General features: G+C 44.0%; 1 protein-coding gene across 1 annotated transcript in view; it reads left to right on the forward strand.

The window, feature by feature from the left end:
• Lamc1 (laminin subunit gamma 1) overlaps window positions 1-12,698 on the forward strand; it is a 113,503-nt gene extending 100,805 nt beyond the window's left edge. The window contains exons 21-28 of the mRNA XM_005071291.4: window positions 850-987; window positions 1,758-1,902; window positions 2,615-2,764; window positions 2,951-3,065; window positions 4,032-4,231; window positions 5,191-5,349; window positions 7,885-7,984; window positions 9,909-12,698. Coding sequence (XP_005071348.1) covers window positions 850-987; window positions 1,758-1,902; window positions 2,615-2,764; window positions 2,951-3,065; window positions 4,032-4,231; window positions 5,191-5,349; window positions 7,885-7,984; window positions 9,909-10,165 — 1,264 coding nt within the window. The 3' untranslated portion in view covers window positions 10,166-12,698. The remainder of the gene's footprint in view (window positions 1-849; window positions 988-1,757; window positions 1,903-2,614; window positions 2,765-2,950; window positions 3,066-4,031; window positions 4,232-5,190; window positions 5,350-7,884; window positions 7,985-9,908) is intronic.
• Window positions 12,699-13,933: the final 1,235 nt, after the last annotated feature.

Genomic DNA, 13,933 nt, shown 5'->3' on the forward strand with positions numbered 1-13,933 from the left:
TTTATAGCTGGATTTTCTTACTAAAGGAAGATAGCTGAAAACATGGAAGCCCCCAAGAAACCTAGGTCTTAGAGATTTACTGATCTGGTGGGTTTCATGTGAGGACCTAGGATCAAAGTTTCTTATGCCAAGGAGAAGGACCACATACGGGGTGTCACAATCCAACATGAAATGTTAGAAGTGGAAAATCCATTATCACTGTTACCCAGCTAAGATGCATTGCTTGACTGGAGTTCCTATTAACATGTTCATTGCTATTTAGTGTAGCTTTTTCTTCCAGTAATTAGGTCAGATAAGAAGTTTGAACAGACAGGTGGTGTAGAAACTATGTAATAACTGTGTAGAGACCATGTAGTATCTGTGTAGGCCAGCAGACTGTATGATAAGATCAGTCCTGGGGTTTGTGTTGCTGACTAGATACAGGGTTTCTGGATAGCGCCATGCTGTATGTAAATTACTCACATTCTAAAGTTAGTTGCCTACCTCCCTCCATCCCCTCCCTGTTCTCTGAGACATTTTTATTCTGGCCTGGAACCTCCTGATCCTAGTGCCTCAGTACTATGGGCAAGAGCTAGCACAACACACCCAACCAAAAAGCAGTTTTTCTAAGAAAACACACGTTTGCCCCAATAGATTTCCACAAAAAATACTCTTTTCTCAGTTTACAGAATGCTTTTTATAAATTTAGCAACCAGAAATGATTGTGAAACCCCAAATGGGACTTTCCAGTATTCCTAGATCTCTGCCCAAGGAAATATAACAAAGTAAATGTTACCTAAATTTTATTTCTTTCTCTATTGCATGGTCTCATTCATGGTTTATTTTTAATTTTTCCTCCTACATGTACAGCCATAAACAGGAAGCTGATGACATTGTCCGAGTGGCAAAGACAGCCAGTGAGACTTCAACTGAGGCATATAATCTACTTTTGAGGACCCTGGAAGGAGAAAATCAAACTACTGTGGAGATTGAAGAGCTTAATAGGAAGTGAGTGTCATTGGGAAGTAGCTCACAGTCCTGTACTGTGATTTGGACTATGAGCCATGTGCTGTGAGGTTCACCACTCTTTCAGAATAGTGGAGGAGTTAGGACAGGGAATTACAGCCACTGCAGGCTCAGACTGCAGAGCGTGGGGACTAGACTAGCCATGCACTGAGATTCTTCATATATGGAGACTGAAGAGAGGAAATGGGAAAGTATACTAAACTGCAGCCTTTCAACAGGTCTAAAGTAGGAATGTATAAATTTAATATCTCTAATATGAAAGGCTAGGGAGTTTGGGACAGTGTGTGTGTTTTATTTATATATATGTGTATGAATATTTGCATACATAATGAGATTGTGAATGAGACCCAAGTCTAAACTCAAAGTTCATTTATGCTCATGTACAGGCAGCCTGAAATGTTATATAGTGTTTGTAGAGTGTCTACAGTTTGATGTAGTCATCACGTAGAATCAGGTGTGAAATTCTCTTCCTGTGTATTATAAGAGTACTAAAAATGTTACAGAGTTGGAACCTGGGGTTAGGGATGCCCAGTTTATATGTGATAAGGTAAGTAGAATTGAAAAAAATGAAATGTAACTTTTAGCTAGGTGTTGATATTAAAATGAGAGCATTTGGTACGGCAGCTCCTTTTAGATTTTTGGAGCTATTGTCCCAGTGATATTAACTAGATTGTATTTGATCAGTACTAAGATGTTTAAAAAAAACCCAGCTACTTTGTTTTTTAAATTGAATTACATCATTTGTTCCTTAGGTATGAACAAGCAAAGAACATTTCTCAGGACCTGGAGAAGCAGGCTGCCCGAGTCCACGAGGAAGCCAAGCGGGCAGGTGACAAAGCTGTGGAGATCTATGCCAGTGTGGCCCAGCTAACCCCTGTGGACTCTGAGGCACTGGAGGTTTGTATGCAATGACTCTGGTCACTGCAGTCCCATTGTGTCCCTGTCCCTCTAGTCTGGGTAAGAGACACTTTGACTGCCCTGCTCCTCCCTTCCAGACCTCTGACTGACTTCACTGTAAAGGTGAATTCTATTTTTATTATGCAAATAGAACTTAGTAAGATAAAGAATTATAGACACGAAGGATGGAGGGTTACTAGAACTATACCAGCATGTTTAGGGACAGGTAGACTATTAGGGAGTTGGTAGTGTTTTATTTCATTCTAACCATATTTCTTCATACAGAACCTTTATACAAATATCTTTACTACTAAACTGGAAATTTACCATCTTTTTTCCTACATCTGAGGTGTCAGCTGGTATCCCAAGGTTTAGGTCTCTTCAGACACCTAGTGCTGACAGAGTGCACGAGTATGCGATGTGAGAACAAGCAGGGCTGATATGATGGCAGTCAGGAGGAAGGGGTAGAGAGTCACTTGAAAAGACCCAGGGAGCTTCTTCTTGAAGATGTGTTCTGCATCTTGATGGAGCTGTGGGCCGGCAAGAGCTGTGAAAGCTAATCAAAGTACAGGAAACATGGGGAAATCTGTGAAATACACTTGGTTGTCCTGACCTCTGCTGGCTCTTAGGCTGTCGATTGAGCCTTAAATTGTACACGGTTTGTAAGCTTCCTTGTCACTCATTGTCATCGTTTCTTACATGTTTGTCACAGAATGAAGCAAAAAAAATCAAGAAAGAAGCTGCAGATCTGGATCGTCTAATTGACCAGAAGCTAAAGGATTATGAGGACCTTCGGGAAGACATGAGGGGGAAGGAGCATGAAGTGAAGAATCTTCTAGAGAAGGGAAAAGCTGAACAGCAGGTGAGTTTGATTTCCTGCTGGCTATATTTCTGGAGGCAACAATTTAAACAGCACAGGTGTGAGCTGTGTCTAGTTCACAGCCTCTCTGTATGCTTCTGTCTCCATACTGTGGCTATGAGGGGCTTGTATGTTAGAGGGACAGGCTGACCTAGGAAGTCTGTCTTCTGACCTGCCATGCATTTGTAGACGGCTGACCAACTCCTAGCTCGAGCTGACGCTGCCAAGGCTCTTGCTGAAGAAGCTGCTAAGAAAGGACGGAATACTTTACAAGAAGCCAATGACATTCTCAGCAACCTCAAAGGTATGAGAGGGTCAGGCGGCGGCAGCATTTCTGCATAACCTCCAGGGAGGGGGTCACTGTGTCACTTTTCCATTTTGTCGTTAGCATGATTCTGTTTGAATCCCGTATACTGACTACTTAGGGTTAGCAGTTAACCATGATCTTTTGCCATACTTAGTGTTTAACCTCAATACACTATGTGTGTATGGTTGCATGTATGTGGGTATGTTTGTATGTGTTTGTGTGCGCATGTGCGTGTGTAGACCTGAAATTGATGTCAGATATCTATCTCCTTGATGACTCTTCACTTTTATTTATTGAAGCAGGATCTCGCCAAATCTGGAACTCATGTATTTGAAAGAAAAGTCAGAGTGCCTCTGTCATTGTACCCCCCATTCTTCAGTCTGAAAACAAAAAGACGTGTAGGAGGGTGGTCTCGCGTTAGAGTAGCTCATGCCACCACAGTCCGCCTGCTTAGCTGGCTTTCAGTGATAAATGGAGATTATTTTTCTTTTTTTTCTGCCACTGATACCTAACTCTTTGTTTTAGAAAAACAGGCCTAATTCACTGAGGGGCTGATTCCTGTCTAGTAAAAATAATCATAAGTTCTGTAAATGAGGAGGATTTGCAAGCATCATAGTCGCAAGTGTAGCTTTGATGGCAGCTGGTCTGTTTGAATCCGCCTCTTCAGTCGCACCTGACACACAGTAGATGCTAAAGACACTGGCTAAGGCAGCGATGAGCTCTGGGCTCTACATGGCAGTGGCTTTTCAAGTAGGAACTCTTCTCAGAAACAGATGTGTGTCATGTGGCTGGTCCTGGAAAACCTGCACAGGAATTCGTATATTCTTTCCTCTATGAGATTTCAGCCTCAGTTGTCATTCCTTTTTTAAACAGATTTTTAGGGCATATAAAACAAAATCCAATTGCAGTTTCATTTTTCTTTTTGGCAGTTTAATTCAAATGCATGCCTTGAACTCCTTTTAGATTTTGATAGACGTGTGAATGATAACAAGACAGCTGCAGAGGAGGCGCTGAGGAGAATTCCCGCCATCAACCGGACCATAGCTGAAGCCAATGAGAAGACAAGGGAGGCGCAGCTGGCACTGGGCAATGCTGCAGCTGATGCCACGGAGGCCAAGAACAAGGCCCACGAGGCGGAGAGGATAGCCAGCGCCGTGCAAAAGGTGAGCGCGTCCCTCCTCTCCAGCCCCTGCTCGTGCATCTTTTCTAGACCTTACAGAGTTTTTTCTCTGCTATAGCAAAACTGTCTGGAACCATATCTGGCTGTTTATTTTCAAGTCACATAAGAATATATAAGTGACTGAAGAAAGAGAATCAGTAAAAGGACTTGCTACTGTCTCAGTGTCAGATCTGAGTTGTGAAGAGGGTGGTCTCAGAGTACTTCAGAGTCCCTGCCCACAACAGTTTGGACCTTTCCTAAATAAGCATCCTCCTTGAGCCTACACGTGACGAGGGCTGTGTCAATACTGCGTCAATGCTGTGTCGACACTGTGTTGACGTGCTTTTCAGACCTGTGTAGAGCTACTGTGGCTGCCACTGCAGGGGCTTTAAAAGGAATTTCTTTAGGCTCATTTTATTTAAAGTCCATCTGTTTTATTTTAAGGAGAGGTTAGAGTTTATTTTAAAATTAAATGCCTGAGAATCACAGAAAATTTTAATTTCTTTAAAAGTGTTGGTTTTTAGATCTGTTTCATAAAATACTCATATTTCAGGATGTGGTCCTTTGTCCATTATGCTGATAAACTCATAAGGCAAGCTTCAGATTGAACATATATCCAAGGGAAAGAGTATAATCAATACAATGTGATGCAAAAGTGTTCACAATTAAATTTTTATTTGTTCTCTGTGTGACTTCAGCTAAAATGGTTATAATAGGTCAGGACATTTCACATATTTAAAGAAGAGAGCACAAACGAAAGTGCTGTGTAAAATGCTGTTGTGTTTGACAATTCTTTTATGAGAGCCCAGGAAATGGTGGGAGGTGGTTCATGATAGTACACACCATTGTGATGTTCTTTCTGGATTGCAAATTATAAAAGGGAGGGAGTAAGGATTCAGTCTAGAAAGGGAAAGTTGCCCTGGGGTTTGGTTTAGTTTGATCAGCAGTTTCTTCTGTGCCTAGAATGCCACCAGCACCAAGGCGGATGCCGAAAGAACCTTTGCAGAAGTGACAGACCTGGACAATGAGGTGAACGCTATGTTGCAGCAGCTGGAGGAAGCAGAGAATGAGCTGAAGCAGAAGCAACGGGCTGCTGACCAGGACATGATGATGGCGGGGATGGTAAGAGCTCCATTATTGTTCCAAGGCCACGTGGAGGGTGTTCACTGGTAAAGACATGAACCCCCACCCCTTTTCATGTGGACTTCAGGTTTGCATTGCATTTTCTGGTCAAGAATCGGGTCAGTAGCTTACGTAGAAGACAAAGAATTTGGCTCCTCTGCCAGGTATTGATGTTGCACAATTGCCCTGTCCCAAAGCCACTCACTTAGAAGCAAAACATTTCCCCCGCAGCTGGAGTTTTAGAACATTAAAAAAAAAAAAGCTCTGTGTGTGTGTGTGTGTGTGTGTGTGTGTGTGTGTGTGAGAGAGAGAGAGAGAGAGAGAGAGAGAGACGAGAGAGAGAGAGAGAGAGAGAGAGAGAGAGAGAGAGAGAGAGAGAGAGAGAGAGAGAGGTAGTTGAATAGGTAATTCATGCAGAGATAAAATTAAAGTTTTTTTTTTAAAAAGAGAGTGCAACAAAAAGCCAGTTTCTTTGTGACTTTTCCCAGCTGCTTGCTCACTAGGGGCCATTTGTTCTACAGGCCATTGTAAGGCGCTCCCTCCCTACCACTGCACTGAAGCACAGCAGTCTTACACCGCCTTCCTTCTGCACCTCTGTGGTGACGTGCATTCATCACGCCATTTGTGACACAGTGGTTTTGTGACTAGATGGTCAAGGGAAGATGGGGTGCATTTTTTCTTCAGTGTGATATTTTGCGTTAGAAAGAACTTACTGAGGGGGAATATTCCTTTCCTGTTTGGAGTTGCATTCGTTTGTTTACTCACATACTTGCAATGTCGCCAAGAGGCCCGTTCTTTCCAGGCCCCCCTAAAACAGGGCCTCTTGCTGTGGGTCATTTTTACTTTGGGATGGAAAGGAGAAATACAAGGTCTGGTGAAGTAATACCAATTAAATTTTTGACAGCTCTCTGTGCACACAGCTCAGTTTTTTGTTTGGTTTTATGAGACAGGGTAGTCTCACTATGTAGCCTTGGCTGACCTAGAGCTCTCTGTGTAGACCAGGATGACCTTATGCATAGAAATCTTCCTGTCTCAGTTCCCGAATGCTGGGATTAAAGGTATGCACCACCACAACTGGCTGAGCAGTTTTTAAACTTTGTGCTGGATTGTTCTGTGATTTTCAATGCAAAAATGAGGCTCAAATGGAGATTTTCAATAAGCAAAAATCAGTTTTTTCTCTTTTTATGCAGAGAGTCTCTGCACTTTACTTTTAAATATATTTATTTTGTGTGTGTGTGCGTGCATCACACCATATAGCACATGTTAATGTCTCAAGACGACTTGTGGGAGTTGGATCTTCCCTTCCACCAGGTTGATTTTGGGCCTAGAATTCAGGTCATCAAACTTAAACCATCTGAGACATCTTGATAGAAGCATTGTATTTAAAGATGTTGACAAAAATAAAGGATACATGTTTATGAGTTCCAAAAAGGGATATGGGCTTAATTCAAAGAGTAGAAAGAGAACCAACCCCTCTTTTGTTAGTTTTGGTACTTCTTGGGAGCAGTAAGCCATGTCCTCATACACCATCCCTTTTGTATTTATATCAGTTTATTGCCAGGGTCTAACGTTTTCTTCAACCAGAAGGGTTGTGCTTCTTTCTGGAAGACGCTGAAGGCCACAGGTTAAACACAGCAGAGTCCTGTGCCCCAGTCCCTGAACAGTCATAGGAAGCCTATACAGCTCCCTGACAACAGCTGCGATTCCAGCTGAATTAATCATTTATTTGTGAAAGCTTTTTATTTTTTCTGTTTTAAAATTTCACATTATTTTGATCCCTAAATGTTTGCTTTGTCTTGACCTCAGAATTAGGAAAATAACTACTGATAGAGAGTGCACAGCCACTCACTTGTGTCCTGTTGGAGCATCTGCTTTCTGATGCGTGGATGCTTCCTTTTCCACCCTTGCTTCCCGTGACTCATGCTCAGTGTGTTTGTTCAGGTTTCATGGAACTTTCCTAAATATATTTACCTTTGGTTGACTTTGAAAATATCCATTGTATCCATTGTATTGTGTGTGTGTGTGTGTGTGTGTGTGTGTGTGTAATTGACAGAGAATTTTCAGAAAAGCCTGGCTTTGCTTATGTAAACTCTCCAAAAACAGGACATCTCAAATAATCAGGCACCTAAGACTATCCGCCTGTTTCTACTTAGTGTGTTTATCATGTGTTTGCCCCGGTACTCTTGAGTGGGGGAAGTGAGAATATGAGGTAGTACTGTGTTTTGATTGCATATGTCATGAAGGGCAGCCATGACGTATGTCCCAGCACTCAGAAGACTGACACCAGAGGAGACTAGCTTGGATCACATAGCAAGACTGTCTCAAAAACAAACAAACAAACAAAACGTAGGGGCTTATAACTGCTCTGTGCAGTAGAGACAACATCCTCCACCTGAAGATACTACCCCAAACCTGCAGAGAGACCATGACTCATCACTCAGAAAGGGACACATCTGACTCACTGAGGAAAATATTTAGAGAAGATGAAAACCCAGAGTCACGGGTATTCACGCTGTTTACCTTCTCTCCCTGCAGGCTTCACAGGCTGCTCAGGAAGCTGAGCTCAATGCCAGAAAAGCCAAAAACTCTGTTAGCAGCCTCCTCAGCCAACTGACTGACCTCTTAGAGCAGCTGGGTAAGTAAGGGGAGACCTGTCCCAGCCAGGGCACCCAGTGCTCTGTACTGTCCTGGGAATCTGATACTGCTGACTCTGAGTCCCATCAATACGAAGTCTCAAAAACTCCGTTTTCTCATAATACTAATGTTTCACTCAGCTCTTGCTTACTCAAGGGTGCCTGTACCCTGTGTCTTGCTGCCAGGACCTTCTCAGGGCAGCTTGCACCATGCCAGCATTGATAACTGTCAATTCTAGAGTGAAAAGGAACTGGGACTTTATTAAGTTCAGAGCCTACCCTGGACTCTGCTCTGAATGGACACCATGGTCGTTACAAATGAAGATGAGCTGCTGGCTAAGGGTGTCACTTATAGTCAAGGTTCATCACACAACCAACCAGTCATTCCCCTTAGCTCCTCCTCCTGGGGGAGTTTCTTTAAGGGATTTGAAAAGAAAAGGCTCAGTGGTAGAATAAAAGAATACTTGGAACTGACTGGGCTCCTTTGCTCAGAATTCTCTCCATTTGCCAACCAAAGAACAGTTCTATGAAGTGGAAACTTTTACACCAAAAGAAAGAAAACTGTTTTGTTTTAAATCCAGTTTGGTAGACAGCAGATCTTTTATAGGACACATGTCCTTTTGTCAACGGACTTCATGATGAGGGAGTGGTATAACCTTTGAAGACTGGGGATTTTTTTTTTGTTTCCTTTTGTTTTTCTGTTTTGTTTTGTTTTTTAAGACAGGAGTCTCTGTGTAGTCCTGACTGTCCTGGTACTCGCTCTGTATACCAGGCTGACCTCAAATTTAGAGATCTGACTGCCTCTGACTCCAGAGTCCTGGGATTAAAGGCGTGAGCTACTGGTTTTGTTTTTTGTTATTCTGTTTGTTTTTCTTAAGAGGGTGAGGAATAATATTTTATCTATCTCAAAAACCAATAATAATAAATGATGTGCCAGCAGATGGGCTGTGGAAGTAAGCTAAAGAGAGGGCTTTAGGGGGAAGAGGCAGACTTTGTGAGCAGGCGGACTGGAGCTGGACTGCTGGCTCTAGCGCCTAGGTTTTAGCTGGGCAAATAAATCCCTGGCCATCTAAGAGTTGGTGAGCTAAACTGGTCTCAGGAGACTGCTTTTCTCTCTATTTTTATTTTGCATGGAGCATCATCTTTCAAAAGAATCTTTTATTTTTTTCCTGCTGCATTTAGATAGCTTTGCTGGTGTTATCTCAGCATTTCAGCCTTGGCCATTTTCCTAATAGTGTCTAACTCTTACAAGCAGGAAGTGACCCCCAAACCAGCCCATCTTCCACGGAACCTAGGAGTTGAAGGCACATGCTTCTCTCTTAGAGACTTTTGTATTTTTTGATGATGCAGAAATGGTTCACAGATTACACATATGAACCGGCAAACAGGATTGAGTGTTACCAAATGGCCTTCTTAAGCATAAATGAGGTCTAAGACATGATACCTGTGCATTTAGAAAACATTCTACAAGGGCTGGGGAGACGGTTCTCCAGAGATGCAGTGGGTTAATGAGCTTGCTGCCAAGCCTGACAGCCGGAGTTCAATCCCTGGGACCCATGTGGTGGGAAGAGAGAACCGACTCCTGCAAATTGTCCTCTGACCTCCACATATATGCCATGGCATTCATGCATACACACATGTATATACACATACAGTAATAAATAATAATAAGTATTTAAAAGTTAAAAATACTCTGAAAACCACTTTCTCAAGAACAAAACTAAAACTGTTCTAATATTAATGATCCACTCTGCCCACCGCTGTTGGTTAGGCTAGCACCGTTTAGGCCCTTGAACACAGAGGCACCTTAGTTTGCATCGGGCAGATGCTGGCCTTAGTGTCTGACAAAGCGAGAGGCACTTGGGGTCGTGCCCCAGTTCTCATGGAATGAGCCTGTCCTCTCTTGTGTCCTTCCTGACCCTATAGGACAGCTGGACACAGTGGACCTGAACAAGCTAAATGAGATAGAAGGTACCCTGAACAAAGCCAAAGATGAGATGAAGGTCAGCGATCTGGACAGGAAGGTGGCTGACCTGGAGAATGAAGCCCGGAAGCAGGAGGTGGCCATCATGGACTATAACCGAGACATAGAAGAGATCATAAAGGACATTCACAACCTGGAGGACATCAAGAAGACCCTCCCGTCCGGCTGCTTCAACACCCCATCCATCGAGAAGCCCTAGTGACGAGGGCTTCAAGGGGGCCCCAAAAGGGGCCCTGTGAGGCTGCAGTGCCTTGACACAGATTACACTTTCAGACCCCCCACTTCTCTGCTGCTCTCCATCACTGTCCTTTTGAACCAAGAAAAGTCAGAGTTTAAAGAGAAGCAAGTTAAACACCCTGAACCAGGAACAAAGGGTTTTGCCTAATAAAGTCTCTCTTCCACTCATGTCACCAACTTACTCAAACTTTCCCTAGTTTCCTGAGGTCACGGCATCCTTTAGTGGCATACCCACGCCATGTGAACCTTTCTATGCCAGGGCAGGCCCATCCCCCTCCCCTCTCTCAACACCAGCAGAATCTATCTCAGTTCTCATATTTCTATGAAGGAAATGTTTGGCTCCTCATCGTAGCATTAATATGGCCAATATGTCTCATCTGTGGATAAAGAAAATGCCTCTGCATCTTCAGCCTCCTCTTTTAAACAAAAGGAAATAAACATCCTGTGCCAAAGGTATTGGTCATTTAGAATGTTGGTAGCCAGCCACCTGTCATGCTAGCTGTTGGAGTATAGGACACTGAGCCATTGTGGGTAAGAGTGCAGTTATGTGTGAGTCTCCCAGAGAACATGGCTCAAAGACACTTAGGATTCCCCCCATGTTCATTAACTAGGAAGCAAACTTTTTTTTCAAATCCTTAGGCAGCTGATAAAAAGTCTGCACTCATCACTGCGCTAGATAGCTTTTGAGACTTCTATAGATGAGACTTAATGCAGAAGAAACAGGGATGTGATAACCACTAAAGTTTTTGTTTTTTTCCAAGTCTAATTCTTCGAGCTTTGTTAGTGTGCTAGTCTTGGAGCTAGTGTTAAGTTGTCTGTCCAACAGTTGGTCTCTAAGATCTTGACCACTGAAAGAAAAGCAAATCCCCCTTTCCCCATGTTTTATGGAAAATGAGATGTAACCTGTATAAATTGGGTTCTATATGTGCATTTCTCTTTCTCTGCTGGAGAGAGATGTGATATTTGACCCTTAGCTCGAATTCTCTTCTGATGTTTCCATTTTTCTAGAACTCTTGGAAAACATCATTGTTGCCAGATCCTGGTGGCAAATGCTGTCACTCAGTATTTCACACAGCTGCCAACACCATCTAGTCCCTGCACTTTGTGGCTCCACCCACTCTAGGCCTTTCCTCTGGATGGAGCGGGAAGAACCTTGTGTGGCATTTCCTAGTAGGCTTCTCAACCTCTGATCCTCAGCTCTGTGGTTTTCTGAAGACCGCACTGTGACAGTCCCTGCCACACGCCCCCTTCCTCCTACCTACCTGCCTCTGAGATTCATATATAGCCTTTAACACTATGCAATTTTGTACTTTGCGTGGGGGGGAGAAACTATTATCTGACACACTGGTGCTATTAATTATTTGAAATTTATATTTTTTGTGTGAATGGTTTTTGTTTATCATGATTATAGAGTAAGGAATTTATGTAAATATCCCCAGTCCTCCTAGAAAGGCACTGTCAGTTCACGTCTTTGCTCAGTTTCCCCTCTTGCTAGCACAGGGAACCTGTGCGCCACTCTCCTTCCCGTTGTTTCCAGGTCATCCCTGCTCCCCAGTGCTCTGCTCTGCTCTGCCTCGTGTTTGCAGCGCCTGCCTTCACTGTCTGACCGGAATCTCAACCTGCTCACCTCCACAGCCAGACCCCAGAGGGCACGCGGGCCCTCTCCCATCTGCGGCTCCATGCCGTCTTCAGTTCCTGCCCCAGAGTACTGAAGTACCAGGCGACAGGGTGAAGTAGTTACGGAAGTTTCCTGAAGGACCCTCCCATGGGGGTGGGTCGTTTGTAGGGCAGCGTGTGATGACTGAGCACTTTAGGACGCCGGGCACAGTGTCTCCATCTCTGTTGGGAAACAGGGATCGCCATGAGTACTCGGCTTGGCACCCCTGAGGCTCCACTCTTGCTCCTCCAAGGCCTTTTCTGCTCCAGCAGAGGCATGACTCTTCCTCACCAAGTTCAGTGCTGATTGGCTAGCTCCTCTGATTAAGTGCCTCGACACCTTAACAAATGCATTTTTGGTCACAGTTGCAGGAAAATGGCTGAAACCGACCACCATCGTCCATTAGGTCAGCTCCACTCCTGCAGGTCTTAGGCCCTGGTGGGGGTGGTGTTTTGTTTGGTTTATTGTCCTCTCCATCTGTGTGCTATATTTTTAAACAGAAATTTATTTTTAAAAATGAAAGTTATTTACAAGATGATACCTATTACACTCCTGCAGCCCAGGCACTGTTTTATTGTATAGTTCCAGTAATCTGTATTTTATGTAATAAAATTGACAGGATGGCTGCTGTAAAATGCCGGGTGTCACACAGAATAGATTGTTTTATCATCCTTTTGATTCCAACTGTGGCCCTTTTAAATGTGCCTTCACCTGAGCGTTTGCCTCAGTCTCCACGGCCTTTCTCCAGGGACGGTAACAGAACACTTGGCATTTTTCTATGTTTAAAAAGAGAACAGTATTTTATTTATAATAAAATCTGAATATTTGTAACCCTTTATATCTCGTGTGGCCTGAATGTGGTGCTAGGACATAAAGTGTTTTATAAGGTGTAATGAATGAACCACTATGCTTAGTGCTTAATGCCTTGTCTTCTTGAGAGCCATCCAGGGTTGTTTGCTTGTTATTTGTACTGGGAGTTGAATCTAGGTCTTCCAGCGTGCCAGGTAAAAATACTCTGCCAGCTGAGCCACATCCACCCAGATCTCTCTCTCTCTCTCTCTCTCTCTCTCTCTCTCTCTCTCTCTCTCTCTCTCTCTCTCTCTCTCTCTCTCTGTCTTTCTCTCTGTCTTTCTCTCTGTCTCTCTCTCTCTCTCTGTCTCTCTCTCTCTCTGTCTCTCTCTCTGTCTCTCTCTCTCTGTCTCTCTGTCTCTCTCTCTCTCTCTCTCGCTCTCACTCTCTCTCTCGCTCTCACTCTCTCTCTTGCTCTCTCTCTCTCTCACCCTTTGTTTTGCAACAGGGTCTCAGTGTAGTTCAGGTAGGCACTGAACTTGTGGTCTTCCTCCCTCGGCCTTCTGATTAGCTGAGATTATGGGATTGCACCACTAACCTCACCATTTTTTTAACCTTCTTCACATTGTGATCTTCACTGTCATCCAGAAGTTAGCAGACTTTTTCTTTACAGAGCTGGATTGTGAGTGTTACTCAACTCATGTAGCACAGAAATGGCCAAGACCAGAGAGATGCAACAAGGAGCCTCGCTGTGCTGGGTTAAGGAGTCTGGGCGAGGTGGCTCGTGTCCTCGATCCCAGCACTCGAGGCAGGAAGGCTTGAGGCCGGTGTGGGCTACAGGGAGACCCAGCCTGAACTACAGAGAGACGCTGACTCACTGAGCACAGCACTGGCCGTGTAAGCCTGAGACTGGAGTTGAATCTAGGACTTCATAAAGCAGTGCACGATGGCACGCATCTGTGACCTTTGTGCTCTTACAGTGAGAGGAGAGACAGACAGGAGAAGCCTAGAAGCTCATACCCAGCCAGCCCGCCATATTAGTGGTGAGCAAGGGACCCTGTATCAAACAAGGTGGAGAGCAGGGACCCTGTATCAAACAAGGTGGAGAGCAGGGACTAGCAGGGTTGACCTCTGACCTCTGCATGTGCATGCATTCACTTGCACTCACATACTGAAATACATGCACGCACACACACACACACACACACACACATCAGACACAAAGAAACCAAATAATAAAGTGTGCCATGGGCCTGCCAGCTGGAGCTTACAGAACCCCTGGTG

The sequence above is a fragment of the Mesocricetus auratus genome, unplaced genomic scaffold (genome assembly GCF_017639785.1).
Source record: "Mesocricetus auratus isolate SY011 unplaced genomic scaffold, BCM_Maur_2.0 Super-Scaffold_100676, whole genome shotgun sequence".
Lineage (NCBI taxonomy): Eukaryota > Metazoa > Chordata > Mammalia > Rodentia > Cricetidae > Mesocricetus > Mesocricetus auratus.